This window comes from Macrobrachium nipponense, chromosome 33, assembly GCF_015104395.2.
Source record: "Macrobrachium nipponense isolate FS-2020 chromosome 33, ASM1510439v2, whole genome shotgun sequence".
Lineage (NCBI taxonomy): Eukaryota > Metazoa > Arthropoda > Malacostraca > Decapoda > Palaemonidae > Macrobrachium > Macrobrachium nipponense.
The window spans coordinates 61,118,563-61,134,452 of record NC_087219.1 but is presented as its reverse complement, the minus strand read 5'-3'; the positions used below and the strand labels follow the sequence as shown (position 1 = coordinate 61,134,452).

General features: G+C 39.3%; 1 protein-coding gene across 1 annotated transcript in view; it reads right to left on the bottom strand.

Annotated features, from left to right (window-relative positions):
• LOC135202760 (serine/threonine-protein kinase RIO1-like) overlaps positions 1-15,890 on the bottom strand; it is a 46,881-nt gene that overhangs the window by 12,683 nt on the left and 18,308 nt on the right. Inside the window, exons 2-5 of the mRNA XM_064232225.1 lie at positions 10,458-10,654; positions 9,989-10,057; positions 6,619-6,761; positions 5,270-5,375 (exon numbers count right to left, since the gene is read on the bottom strand). Coding sequence (XP_064088295.1) covers positions 5,270-5,375; positions 6,619-6,761; positions 9,989-10,057; positions 10,458-10,529 — 390 coding nt within the window. The 5' untranslated portion in view covers positions 10,530-10,654. The remainder of the gene's footprint in view (positions 1-5,269; positions 5,376-6,618; positions 6,762-9,988; positions 10,058-10,457; positions 10,655-15,890) is intronic.

Sequence of the window (15,890 nt, the reverse complement as noted above, 5' to 3'; positions counted from 1 at the left end):
CACTGGGATGGGGAAATACAGTACCTTTTAGTGAGTTATGTGTTTTTTCTAATATTTCTGTGTAATTTAGTTTGTGAAATCACAATTACAGCTAACATACTTCCATAAAAGATAAGAACTAAAAACAACAGCAATACCTGGATATATTTAAAGGTGAATATGTACAAGTTACACTCATCGCTCTCACATATACTGAACTGAGGAATTAGTGTTGCCATAAGAGTTGCCATAACTGAGGCGTCACTTGTGTGGCACATAAGTGCCTTTAATGACAGGGTACAAACTAGGGAACCAATGGGAGCTGCAGAAGGAAACTACCAGTTACCCTAACGAAATGAGGCCGAGGGCACAAACGGTACTAACTATGGTGCAGACGAACTACCAACGGCCGTAGTGCCCTCCAATAACTGCGGTAGGCAAGTTATGGGAACCGAAAGAAGAAGGTAGATTACCGGTTACCTTATTGAAAGGAGGGGCTGAGGACACAACCAGCACTGATACGGTCAACGATGGCGCAGATGAATCGCCAGCTCCAGTATCCCCCGCAAGAACCACGGAGGACACATGATGTCTCAAACCCAGTAAAGGATGAAAATAATAGTTGCGGAAGACTCCGCAACTGCCTCTGAAGCATCCAGACCAGCAGCCTGAGAACTACAGGACCCGTGGAAGGTGTTAAGAAGGCAGCCCCGCCAAAATTACATCCCTCAATCCCAAAGAGAGAGAGGAGAGAGAAGAGAGAGAGGAGAGAGAGGAGGAAGGAGAGAGAAGGAGAGAGAGAGGAGCCGAAGAGAGAGAGAGAGAGAGAGAGGAGAGAGAGAGAGCGAGAGAGAGAGAGACGAGAGGAGAGAGAGTCATAGAAATCCCCAAATTTCAGGATTGAAACGATGAAAACTCTTAATTCTGCTATGTTAATGGCAAAATACAGGATGAGTGAGAGAAGACTCCGAAGCGACCTCCGAAGAATGACCAAATAAAGAAGATTGTGTAAAGACAGAAGAAGTTTTAGAAGAAATTGGGAGAAAAAAAAAAACTAGACCAACGCTGTTCCCCATGATGATCTTGACAAACATCATTAGAAAATTCAGGAAAAATCTTCAAGACATGATCATGTCTTCAAGCTACTGTAATTCGTCTTACTATAATTCAATTTTATGATTGGGTTAGTAATTAATATTGGCCCCAGTTACATTTTGAAAATAAGTTTTTCTATATCTCGCGTGCAGCTGGCGCAGGCAGCAGCATGCAGTCAGGCAGCGAGAGAGTTGAGCTGAATATAGAATTTAGGCCAAAGGCCAAGTATTGGGACGTACGAGGTCATTCAATGCTGAAAAGGAAATTGACAGTACATAAAAGGTCTGAAAGGTGTAACAGGAGGAAAAACCTCTCTGTTGCACTATGATCAAGTGTTAGGAAAGGATGGAAAGTAAGATGAAGAGAATATGAAAGGAATAGAGAGAGAGAGAGAGGAGAGAGAGAGAGACGATAGAGAGAGAGAGAGAGAGAGAGAAGAGGAGAGAGAGAGAGGAGAGAGAGAACAAATTACAATCCTCTAACTTCTCTACTTCCATATCTTTACACCATCTTCTAAATTAATAATTATTATCTTAACCATATACTCATTGTATAACAGTGTATACAGCCATGAACAACCAAACCAGAAACTACATACTAGTACTTTGTTTGCTAATACGATCGAATCCAATAGCAGCAAACGTTTATTGCATTCAATCAGCGTATGACAGTAAACACTTACTGTATGTGTTATAAATGTAGCTGAAGCTGATAAGGTAATATTACGTGCATCAGCAGCATGGATGATAAAACTCCTGAAGTTTTATATGAATTCAAACAAAGAAAAAAACTACTAATAGCATGAGAGCTCAATTACGGTTGTTTTCCACCAATAAAAACAAAATAACTTAAAGCTCGTAATACCGATGAAACAAGTGAAAACGAACGGAATCGCTGAAATTTACGCAATCTATTAACGGAGGGGAAAAATAAAACTAGTTTACCATGAGACGTATTAGTCAAATTTTAAAAATTTCGCCCCATAACAATTTTGAAACTCGCGCCGCACAACCGCCATCCTAGTTATGGTATACTCGCTACCATCCTCCTGCTCTCCCATTGGTTCCTGATGCTAGCCAAGCCATGAAAATCCTTCTCTCTAATTGGACAGCATCCCTCCCATCATGCATCTTCTGTACATACGTACTACGTGTTGGCGTGCTTTACCTCGGCCACTTCGCACCCAAAACTTTACCGTTCGCAATCGGCATTCGTTCGCTCCAACGATTTCGTTTTTAGTAACGTAAATTCGTTAGTGATTTCGTTGCAGTACGTACATATTATCGTGTTGTGCTACTTTATCGTGTTGTGAGAACGTAACTTAATTACGTACAGTACATAGAGTCATGGGTCCCAAGAAAGTTGCTGAAGTTCACAGAAAGAAGAGAATGCTTTCTATGGAGACAAAAATGGAGATAATAAAAAAGTATGGAGCTGGCTTGCAGTTGAGTGTGATCGCTAGGAATACGCCGAATCCGTCGACGATAGGCACCATCCTTAAGCAGAAGGAAGCCATCAAAGCAGCTACACCTTCCAAGGAAGTCACTACTTTTGATCCAACAAAGAGGAGCCATGTGCATAATGAAATGGAAAGGCTGCTTCTTGTATGGATCAAGGGACAAAAAAGAAATCGATGGCGATACGATAACCAAGACGGCAATCTGCCAGAAGGCCAGCGCTATTTTCGGCGATTTGATTGCCCAAGCCAAAGACGACGGCGGAGAGGGGACATCAACGGCAACCCCAGAGTTCAAGGCTTCTCATGGGTGGTTCGAAAAATTCCGTAAACGGACTGGCATCCATTCGGTAGTGAAGAAATTGAAATTACGTAAACTATAAAAAGGTAAAACGAAATGTAAAAATCAAAAAAAGACAAAATAAATTTTATTTCAAGTTTTTTGTAAAGTTAAGTGTTACAGTTTTGTTAATGTGTTTTGTAAAGTTTAGTTTGTTTTTTGACATTTTTTTATGTGTTTCGTAAAGTTAAGTGTACGTATCTGCCGTTTGTCCTCCTCCTCCTCCTCCTCCTCTGCCGCCACTTTCGGAGATAGCCTCACTCGAAAGGTAAGCTTCGACATTTTACGTTACAGTAATAATATTTCTTGTACACTAATATACACTTTATTTACAGGTTTGGATTTTTTATTCTTAATTTAGGTATTGAATGGTCCAAATTGTTGTAGTATTTCATTGTTTATAGGTCAATTTAGCTTTATTATGAAATTTAATGGGGTGTTTTTGGAGGGCTTGGAACGGATTAGCCATTTTACATGTAAAATGTGTTCCATGATACGAAAAACTCATTATACGAAGGCCGCCTCGGAACGGATTAATTTCATATCTCGAGGTACTACTGTATTTACAATATGATAATATGAGGATACATACAATATTGGATTATGTAGCTGGCAAGCCTACACAGTCCAATAATGCTGAAGTCGGACCAAATCAACAGTCGTTCTTGTTCAATTACATATGTACCTAATGTCATACGATTCGATCCTCGTTTTTCGTGTTCAATTACTCCGGCACTTAATCATCGTAAGTCAGAAGGCATTGAACCCCCAGGATTGGCCAATATTAGTAATTACTACACCGATATGTAGTATAGAGTATACTTTAGGCTGGACTACTGTTGTTAATGTTATTCAATTTCTCTTGTACTGAATTATCATAAGTCAATATTAATAATTACCATAATGTATATGAATAAAGCCTTGATCGACAACCTGGTCACCAGGATTACCACCACCGCAAGACGAACCAAATTTATCCAGACAGAAAAAGGAACCTTCGAAGACGAAGGAGCGCAATCCAAAACTTCAGAACCAAACAAACCAGAAACCACATCCAAATGACCAACCCACAGACTAGAAACCTTCTCTTGCAAAGAACTCAAAGCAGGAAATGAAACCGAAGATGGTGCAAAAGACGAACCTTCACACTTAGACACTACAAGGGAGTCCGAAGCCAAGGGAACCTAACTTTCACTTCTCTTCCTAAACACTACTTAACCTATTATAGGTACTCGTCTGTCCCTGGTCTAACTTTACTTTAACCTTAGAACTTACACCTCAAGGGGGAATCTAATTGCTAAACTCTGCCTGCTCCACTCTGGGGGGGGCCGGTAGATCCTACCCTTCGGGTTTGTGGTTCTCCATGACCCCTGCCCTCCATTACAGCTAGTCCTGGAACAGGCAGGGGAGCTGAAAGAGAACGATTGGTATAACCTACGCTACTACTGCTATCTCTATTTCATTTAGCTTGGTCATGAAATTAGCAAACAAATTAGACATTCTTCTTCCAATTCTGAACCATTCCTACTCTAGCTCTTCTTTGCTTAACTCGCAATTTTGCCATTATCTTCAATTCCGATAACTAAGGTAGTCCTCTAAATGATCTAATGAACTAATCTTTACATTCTTTACACCTCTGTCTAACATTGCATTGCACTTGCCTACAGCTAAAACAAAAAGAATGTCTGTCATTTTGAGGGTACTCATCCTTCGTTGCACGTAGCACAGGAACGAAGCATGCCGACATTTCAACCAGCAGCTGTTGGAGGCGAGGCTGATGAAGTAAGGATTTTCTTCATGAGGCTCAACTATCTCCTCCCTACATTAACAGAGAAGTTCCGACGATCAAAAGTAATCGAAATACGATCCAAATCAGGGAAAATCGGAAGGGACGTCATAAACACAAGCCAAGGATATCAAACCCTATTAAGGCCTCGGTAAACACCATGAGGGTCAAGCTAAAAGACCAAAAGTTTGCTGGAAGCAGGAAAATGTCCAGCTCTCCACATGAACAAAGAAAAATTGAAGAAACAGGCCTTTGGTGGCCGGTAGTTGCACCAGCGTTGCCAATGGTAACACAGGTAACTCATATGACTAGATTTTACCACTTAGTGGGTAAATCTGTGGGCATACAGTTCAGGCCAGTCAGTGACCAGGGCTAATTCAGGTGTTCAGGAAGTGTATTGCAATCTGATTTTATCTTTTAACTAAAAAATAGCTATCCTTAGCAATGCAAACCCTATTGTTTAATTAGGCAAGAACATGACCAGATTCTTATTTTGGCAAATTCTTTCTGGGATTTTCATATGATTACAGAAATGCTAATATACTTAGAGAAAAGAGTAAATGAATCATTCTCTAAATCATGTCTAACTTTCAAAATAGTATTCAAATTTTACCTCTGAGATTGTTCCCTTGTTCAGAAGCTTGAATAATATCATACGCGTTCGTGGATCCAACACTTGCTCAACAGTTGCACGTTCCGATTTGTCACGAACCCTTTGCCTGAAATTGTACATTGCATAATTCAAGAATTTTTCATCATTGGAGAAGGAAATTTTAAATGTATATACTAAAGCAAACACTTACAAGGTGCTTGCAAGACCTACGAATTTTCAAATTATGCTATTACAAATTTGGTTTCAGATACAAATCTTACGTACTTAGTTTATGGCTGGATGCCCCTTCCAGACATGAAAACTTATAAAGTAAAATTCACAATGCATTACAATACAAATGAGGCCACATTTACTTCTGTTACAAGGTGGGCAGATTGTCTAGGAAGGAGAATGAAGGTCTGTTTAACACACACAGACGGAAGAATCCACCCACAGGGGAAAAGCAGAGTTAGAAGAGACTCCCTACTCATAAATGTCACTGGAAGTGGGACAAGGATGATTACCACCAATACATGCTTAAACAGACACACAAACTTTGATAACTTCTCCCCATGAATTGACGAAATGCACAGCAAATGCAAATAATGGATGTATGATTCCATGGCAATGTACAAGATTATTCTAACTTGAGTAATGTGAACTGTAAAAATCAATTATCATACCATGATACACTAACCAGTGATTGAAAATGGCTCCCAACTTTATTTAGTTGTGTTGACAGACACCATTTAAAAACTGACTATACTATTTACACTTTTTCTCATCTTTCTTCTATTTACACAGTTATAAAGAATGAGGCTGGATGTACAGTTGTACAGCTGTGAGCATAGTTTCACCCCTGTGCAACCAGAGTGAATAATTAATAAACGGGATGTTGTAAGTCAAAGAAACCTGTATTTCAACCACAATACTCCGTCACCTCTACATTCTTCAAGGCAGTTACAAGGTATCCGTTCATAAGCGAGGACTAAAAATTGTAAAGAATATCATTTAAAAATTTGGACAGCTACCTGGTAAAAGAACAAAGGGACTATGCAAAGTAAGGCAGAAAGCATGGTGGTTGTTATCAAATATTAAGAAAGCTTCACCCGACCACTCAGCTAGTAATTTGTTTTCCTTTCACAGTGCTAGTAATATCCAATAAGGCTTCAGATAGCACACTTGACATAAGATTTAAATTTAATAAAGACTTATTTAAATTTAGTAAAGTCTTATATCTTTATATGAAAATATACCTTTGCAACAACTTATCAATCAAAATATACAACAACTAAAGAATATGATAATTTGTTTACATCACTGCAGCTTTCAGAGGCTACATTATAGAAAGAATAATCTTATGAGAGTACCTTTCATTTTCTGCTCGGCGCTGACTTTCAGATATTTTATTTGTAACATTGCCACCAAATCCAACCAGTCCCTCCAGCTTTTCTAGGCATATCTTCCCATCATACTTTTTGAAAAGCTTTTCAGATGGCTGGAATTTTTCAATCTGTAAAACAAATGTGAGCATCATTAGCCTTATACTTATCTTACAAAGTCACTTTCATTTCAATACATTAAAGAATCCCCTAGACAAATTTTGACTTACCAATGACTTTCCCTATCTACCTGTGGATTCAAGAAAGTTACTGTGTGTTAAACACTTAGTTGGCTTCATAGTTGATTCATAAGACTAAAAAGAAACCAATACAAACTGCAGGTGGTCCTTTCATACCACGAATAGTCCCATGCTATGTACTGTGCAAGTACATTTTTAAGTCCATGACATTATACCTTCCATGGAAATGATCTTCACACTGCATGAATTTCCGTATAAGGGCCACATCATCACAGACGACCTAAAAGATACGGCAGATACAGAACAAAGGTATCACAAACTATGTACAACTGACAACATGATTGCAAGGTGGTTTGCCTTTTGTCACCCAGAAACAAAACTGCTGCTCTTCCACTCATCCTGCTACAGTTTATATACAGTAATACGTACCTCAATCTTAGCAATTCATGTTGTGCAAATTCACAACAGCACAAACTTTCATCGGAACCTAACTAATTATCATACGCAAGTTTTTGGAAGACACACAAGTGCAACATTTTCAAATCTTCGAGAAACCATGCAAAAGTGCTTGCTTAGTTTTTTTATGTAATTTATAGGTTTTCAAGCTTTTATGTGTAAATTAAATAACATTAAATAATAACTTGTTTTTACTGAGATGAGACAATTCTTATAGTACATATATGTACTAGGAAGGCCGGGAAGAGCCAAAGAGAGAACGGAGGCAGCCCCTTAGAAGCTCCATGACCGAGCTTCTTAGTGGGGGAGAAGCAGCCTTATTCTTCCTTAACCGATGAGCCTTGGAAGAAGGGGAGAAGGTTGCAGAAGACACAGCCGAGGATAAGTTTGAAGAAGGTGCTCATCTTACAAGACTTCTTCCTCGAACCCCTCTCCGACATGTTCTACAGGAGTAACAACAGAGTCGACCAGGGCACTGCAATAGGAGAACATACAGGAGCGGCCCTGCCGACAATAACTACAGGAACATCAGTAACAGCAACAGGAGCAATCAGGGCAGCTGGGGCATGAGGCACAGCAGGAGCTGCCCCATGACTGGCTGCCAGCAAAACAGGAGCAATCAAGACAGGAGGCACAACAAGAGTAGGTAGACTACAGGTACAACAAGGCAGTGCTAAAGCATACAGAAGTGCCAAAGTTGAAAATCTTAAAAGGAAAGGGAAACCAGTGATGAAAATCTAGCCATCTACTGCTGCACCTCGAATGCTCACAGTCAACCTGAAGAAAAATAAAAAATTATTAGTAAAGGACGACTCCTCTCGTTCCAAGAGTAATTGCCTATAAAGTGGGAGGAGGCCCTTGTGAAGAGATTGCCCAACGCCAACAGCCCGCCCTCCTTGCCTGACAAGCTAGCAAAGAGAGCGAAGGAGAGATCCCTCCTGAAGGAGAGATCCCTCCCGAAGGAGAGAACTCCATAAGGAAGGATTACCAGGAGAGAGACACCAGAACGAAGTGTCGGCTACTGAGGGCGCTGTTGGACGATGCTCATCAACCCTCCTCCAAAGTTTTCTCCCTGCAAACTCTCGACAGTGCATGCGGCAACAGTAACACTCAAAAAACATCATAAAAGATATACTGTCATGCCCTTACAAGCAGAAGGCATGCTGAGGATGTGATAGGAGGCAAAAGTTACTCCCTTGGCCGCCAGCCCCGAAACACACGCTGGGGGAAGGTGGCCTACAAGGCTATAACAAATTGTGGCTTTGTATAGTATTTATAAATTTCAAATACAGCAGTATATGCAGTATATAAAAAAGTAAGAAAAGAAAAGTTCCCACCAGGAAAATCCAGTTTAATGGCAGTCAGGACAAGAGCTCAAGAAAAATATGCCTGCATCGCACGATGGCCAAAAACCAAACTTGAATGCTTACATCCAGGCAGGTGGGTATTCCCGCATACCAGACATCGTTACTGCCTAACTACCTTGTTCAACAGTTTAGCAGTCATTTTCCAGCTTCACCGTAAGTAATTCCTAATGTAAAGGACCGAGGGTTTGTAAATTTATTATAACAACATATAATATCGTTACATGATAACTATGAGGTGAGAAGATGGAAGAATTAGAGTGAGAGGGAAGTCTCGGTGCATGTTACGAGTAACGGGCTGAGGTTGTCATATGTCAGCAAGCGCAAAGACTAAACAACAAACTGAAGCCAGGTCATGTGATGTTCCAATGTCAGTTAATGAATACTTAATATTAATATTACCTTAAACAGCAACAGAGTTGATACATGTTACAAGTCAAATGTGACTCTTGATTATTTACCACCATATAAACTCTCACGTCTTTGTATTACAAGCACTGAATCAATTTCACGTGTATTTCAACGTTAGTGCTTAGGTGTTTGTTAACACACAAGCGAGAGAGATGATTGTTCGTCTCTTGACAGGAGTCGAGCACAGGATTTCGTAGCATACACACACACTCTACAGTCCCTTATAGAAAACTCAGAAAAATATACAAAAAACAGGAGAATGTGTTTCAATAAAACAGTTCTCTAAAGAACCTCAAGGTGATTACTTTGAAGAAAAGCATCACCAACATATTGTGTAGGAGCAATGAAAATGTTGGATATTCTGACATTCCTTTTACAGATTTGACTCAAAAACTTTAGACATTCATTGCAGAGTATACTTTGGGCATTCACATAAATATTCAACTGTTTGTGTTACATTACATTCTGTACACAAATGAATTGTATATGAGATATTCATCGAATATTCATGGGAGAAACAATAGTGACCAAGTTTTAAGGCATGTCAAAATTAAATGTACCTATGTTCATTCCTTCTGTTATGATGAAATCTATATTCCAACAATGAACTCATTTCGATTAATCTGTAACTGATATGATGAAATCTATATCCCAACAATGAACTTGATCTGCTTAATCTGTTACTATCAAGATCAGTATTTCATATATTCTACAATTCCCTGATTATATAATGGTTTTAAGAGATGCTATATAATCATTATAGGTAAAAGATTTTCTGTAATCTCAAACATTCATAGCTCTTGCCTGAAAGATGCTCTTGGCTTTTAGATTACCAAAGACTCACAATACAGGCTATCAGACAATACAACAACACTGCATTTGCAATGATCAGAGAATCAAGTTTCAAGAAAGAACTCTACAACTAACCTTCTGTGACTGAGCAATTCGCATTACAAGTACTCGTTCTAGATTGACTGTGATACTGCTTGGTGAGATCTGTGGAAAAAATGAACTATTTCAGTACAGAAAAACATATTTTCGCCTCTGTCAAGGGAGCACACAATTAACTAGTATAATCTTTTTCATGTGTTCTATGTTCTTATCATAAATACTTACTTCTAATTCTATTTTAAATATTATAACAAATCTTCAAGTTTGCTTCCGTGTTAATACAGTTTGTAGCCTTTGAACTATGTCTACCTTTTTTCTTGAAATTTAATTTCCTAGCACACAAAAGACTTTACAACACACTTGGTCTCTCAAAGAAATTTTTGCAATAACTCTTCTTGTCTAAAAAAATCAAAGTGCACATAACTATTAAGAAGTAATGACAACAGAAACAAAACTTTGGTAGAATACTATAACAATAATAAAAATATCTCATAACAACACAAACCTTTGCAATCATCGCCAACAAAGTCATCATATTCATAATCATCGCTGTCTTCAGAATAAGCGATTTCGTCATCTTTGTTGGCCAGGTTCTTCCACTCTACAGTTGCACTATTTGCAGTGTAATCTTCATCCCAGTCTTCGTCATAATCTGGGAGAGAAGTTACTGGCAACTTTCGACATGGCAAATATGAACTTTCCCTGCAAGTTGAAAAAATAAAATGGTTATGTCTCTTGTGATGCTGAAGCGCTGCATGTGCAAATATTTTTGAGGCAAATCTATAAGTTATACAGTGGACCCCCCGTATTTCACGTTCTCCGGATTCGCGGACTCATACATTTGCGGATTTCTCTCGGGAGCATTTCCCGCATTATTAGCAGAAAATTCACACATTTGCGGTATTTTTCTATGAGAAATATCCACAAATTCCTGGTTTTTTATCAATATCATCATAAAATGCACTTTTTGTGATAAAATTATTTTAAAAAAACCAAGTATCAACATTTTAAGTGGGTTCTTCTCAAGTTTTAACTAACAAAATAGGCAGTTTTCAGCATTTTTTATAGGGGTTCCAACTATTAACGGGTTCTAACTATTCACGGGGGATCTGGTACGCATCCCCCGCGAATACGGGGGGACCACTGCATAACCTGTATACAAACACCTTATCGTAAACTGACTTTTCAAAAAGCAACACCTAATTTCAAAACACTAGTCATGGACAGGGAAGGATGTTGTGGCTAGAAGAAAGAGTAATATTTAAAATTTCAAAAATAATTTCTTTTTCATACAGTACAGGCAGTCTCTGATTATCGGCAGACTAGGTTATGGCAATCCAGTATTATGGGACGTCTCTAGCGCCATAAAATAGGCAATTTATGGTGCCATAATATGCCGAGTTCTGGTTATCGGCGCCATAGTTATGGCACCGTTACTTACATAACAGAGATGCCATCAAACAGTTATCGGCGCCACCAAGCAGTTATTGGCGCCATCAAGCAGTTATCGACGCCATCATGCAGTTATCAGCACCATTAAGCAGTTATCGGCGATTCTTCAAGCAGTTTATCGGCACCATTAAGCAGTTTATTCAGCAGTTATCGGCGCCATCCAGCAGTTATCGGTGCCATCAACGCAGTTTATCAACAAACCCCATTAAACCGAGTTATCAAGTGCCAGCTACTGGATATCGACGCCATAACTGCCATAAATTGACAAGTTTTGGTTGAAAGCATTTTTTGCTCATCAGCATCCTGCTGAGAACAGAGCCCCCCCCCCCTCTCCTTCCCCAAATAACCAGGGACTGCCTGTACAGGTACTACAACCGCTTTATTTTATGTATACACTATGGCATTCGTCAGCTTGTTTTGATGTACAATATCTTTATCACAATGACAAATTCCTTATCAACAAATCAATTTCAGTACTTTAAAAGACTTAATAATGAAAGAGCCAAGCAGCCAAGGGAATTTTTACAGCACAACTGAAAATCCTGGCCACATGTTCTATGTACTCAATTGGCCTATTCTAACTGATAGGGGGACCAAATAATGAACTTGAATCCAAACTGTTTATTTCAAATCTTGAGGGCTTCATGTATCCAGCGATTAAAATACCACTGAATTTGTATGGTGGTAATGTGAACATTTTTTTGCTATAAGCTATTTACTTTGGCTATACAAACAAGCAAAGAAAAGCTGGAAAAGCAGGCTTCACTATACAGCACAAGTATATGTAAGTCAAATAAATACATGACATGCATTTTTGTTTTTGAAGGCGTGCTTCATTTTCAAGTACTACTGCACATTGCTATTATTGTGAAAGCATTCTAGTCCAGGCATTTTACAATTTTTTTGGGACAAAAATGGTACAGAAGAAATCTTTCCTGATTCGTTTACAGTCAAGCAATACTAACAACATATTAAAAGTCCCAGTCCGAGAAAATATGGGAAAGTAATGAAAATTCACTTTTTCGATTCACTCATTTCAGGCCATATTCAGGCTGGGACGGATGAATAACATTGTTAGAGCCTGTGACTTGGAGTAGAAAGAACCTCATATTAGGTATTTTTTCATCTTTTCAGGGAGTTAGATTACACTATGAAGTGGCAAGCATTGTGTGAATCACAAGAATATCCAATATAGCATACAAGTTATATAGAAGTTTGCATGTATCACTGACAGTAACATTTAGTTTTATTACTATGGTTTCTGTTATGCACTTAGCACTATGGTTTCTGTTATCCACTTAGCAGTATGCTTTCCTTTATGTACCTTCCAATGCATATATTTACTAAGTACATTTTTAATGTGCACTGACCAAGCAACAACTATGGCAACAAAATTGGCAACTAAGATTGGTAGTGAGCACATACAAGTAGATCCCCAACTTATCTTCCAGCGGTTGGTGATTGCAGCCAAGGCATCTGATATTACTGCGGATATGTTTAAATTCGAATTATGTAGTTATCCACCTGCCCTGTTCGATGAATCTCTCATGATGAGGGAAGCCCAGAAATCATCCAGGTTTGCCAATGCCATCGGTCAGAGTTAAGTGAAGCTGACAAGAAACACCAACCAGTGAAGTAAAAATATGTACTAGATGGAGGAGCTTTGCTCCACCGGATTCCATGGTCTTCTGGTGCGTCAACTTATAAGGAAGTGTGTCTAACCTTTGTTACATATGTGACAAGGAAGTATGGCCATGCAACTGTAGTATTTGATGGTTATGGAACACCCTCTGCAAAGGATACCACTGATAAGGAAAGAGAAAAGTTGGGATGGAAGTCACGTTCTCAGAAGAGATGAAAGTGTCCCAGAAAAAAAGATATATTTCTTTCAAATACAAAGCATAAGGCAAACTTCATCATTTTGCTAGGGAAATCTACAACTAAATGGACTTAAGTTGTTCATGCTGATGTTGATGCTGATTTCTTGATTACACAGTTGACAAAAGAATCAGCAGCATTATCAGACACTGTCTTAATAGGAAATGATACAGACTTGTTAGTCTTGTTGTGTTACTATGCTGATCTAAATAAACCCACAACATATTCATTATGAATGAATCAAAATTGAAACCAAGATTGTGGAATATCAAGAAGGTGAAGCAAGTACTTGGTGATTCAGTGTGCAGGGACATTTTTATATACATGCATTCCTCGGTTGCGATACTACATCACACATATATGGCATTAGCAAGAGTGCCTCACTGAAGAAATATGCAAAACACCAAGAATTCTGTAGACAGGCTGAAATATTCAATGCAGCATGAAAATCTGTTGATGAAATCATATCAGCAGGAGAAAAAGCTTTAGTTAGTTTATGCAATGGCGAAGCCACTGATAGCCTGAACAACCTCAGGTATAAATGATTCTGTGAGAAAGTATCAGTGAAAAGCTCCCACCTTCTGTGTAGAGTTTACCACCAACTTCTGCAATCAGCTAAATTCCATAGCATGAGAGTATATTTCCAAGTCCAGCAGTGGAAATGTGTCTCCTCCCTTAATGCCAAAGACTGGGGTTGGCGTTTAGATAATGGGAGCTTTCTTCCAGTAATGACAGATATACAACCTGCCCCAGCATCGCTGTTGTCTATTATCGGATGTAATTGCATGACAGATTGTGGGTCAAATAAATGCTGGTGCCGTAAAAATAACCTTGAATGTTCCCAAGCATGCGGCGAGTGTCGTGGGTTAGGATGCTCCAACTCCTTATATGACATTTGTGAAGATGATGATATAGATAACAGTGATGAATGTACTATGCAAAAGGAAAAGTCACAGATGTCAGTCATACTGTCATTCTAACTTTTTTATTATTCTGATCTGTGTGGATGAAAGAGACTTTTCTTGTTCTTACATTGCAATATTTTCTCAATTTCTGATAAACATAAAACAACTTTAAGTATCCCTTTGCTGTACATGCTTTTTTTACAGGACCAACATATATAAAATGTAAATTTGTGCCTAGCATACTGAAAAGCAATGAACAGGAAATCATTTATAGATTAATGAGTGAACTTCTTTGGATCACCAATTGTTAAGACCTATCTTTAGATGGTCAGAATTTTTTTAGTATCTAGTTTATTTCTAGTAAAGTCATTTAAAACTACGTTTTACTTCATCCAAGCACAGATATTTGTACAAGCTGTGCAATTGTACTGTAAAATGTTAGGATGTGTTTAATCCTAACAAAATTGTTTAATAAATATCTACTTATATTTTTCATCTTACTGGCATTTATCAAAATACATTTAATTAAGTGCTAATATCAGTTTAGATGTATTGAAAGCATTAATTCTTTTCTTTATAAAGGGTAGAAGGAGCGCCTACAGTTCAGTTGCCCACGGGTTTCGTCTGCTAGGGAATCGGCGGAGCAATACAAACAAGATGGTGGACGGTTTGTTTTGGCGCAAGGTTTGAAAACATGTGTATTGTCAGAAAACCCAAAAACCTAAAAAAACGGTAATGGGGGACCCTTTTGGGAAGCGGGGTTTTTGGGTGGGGGGAGAACACACGAGTTTTGGTTAAAAGTAAATGAAAACGGTATGGGGGGACCTATTGGGAAACCGGGGTTTTTTGGGTGGGGGGAGACCCAGACGACGACAATGAACACGAAAAACCACGAAACCCGTGGCCAACTAAACTGTAGGAGCTCCCGTTCCAACTAAACTGTAGGAGCTCCCGTTCCAACTAAACTGTAGGCACTCCCGTTCCCCATTGTGTTAGGCTAACCAAACGACGACAATGAACACGAAAAACCACGAAACCCTAGCAGACGAAACCAGTGGTCAACTAAACTGTAGGAGCTCCCGTTCCAACTAAACTGTACGAGCTCCCGTTCCCCGTTGTGTTAGGCTAACGAAACTGTTCCCCATGCTCAGTTTAGTTTGGCCACTTTTAACGTTGTGCGGCCTAGGTTACTAAATGTCCCCATACTCAACATTCGTAGACCGAAACATATGGGCTATTAGCCTAATAGAACGTTCATGCATGAAATGCGGTACCTGGCCAACTGAAGTGATCGTAACCAAACGAACCAACCTAACCAAACTTAGGCCGCGCGCCCTTACCTGGCCGGCCTGGACCCCCCAGTATAGTATATTAACAGTGATTGCTACCTACCCAAAAGAACCAACCTAACCAAACTTAAGGCGGCCATACACGTACGCGACTGGCGCGCTGATTTCATAGCGACTGGCGCGAACCGATCAGTCCTTATCGTCTATGGGGGCTATCGATGCCAGTCCTGTCGAGCCAGTCCTGTCCCGTCGTCATTTCAGCATGTTGAAATGACTGGCGATTCGCGACTAGCGCGGCGGGTGTTTGGGAGGACTGAGGCAAAGTTTCAACATGTACAATACCTTATTTCCTCGTGGGAGTCGGGGCAGTACCTACTGCTGTTGTGAAAGGATGTCGCAGTCAGTCAAGTATTT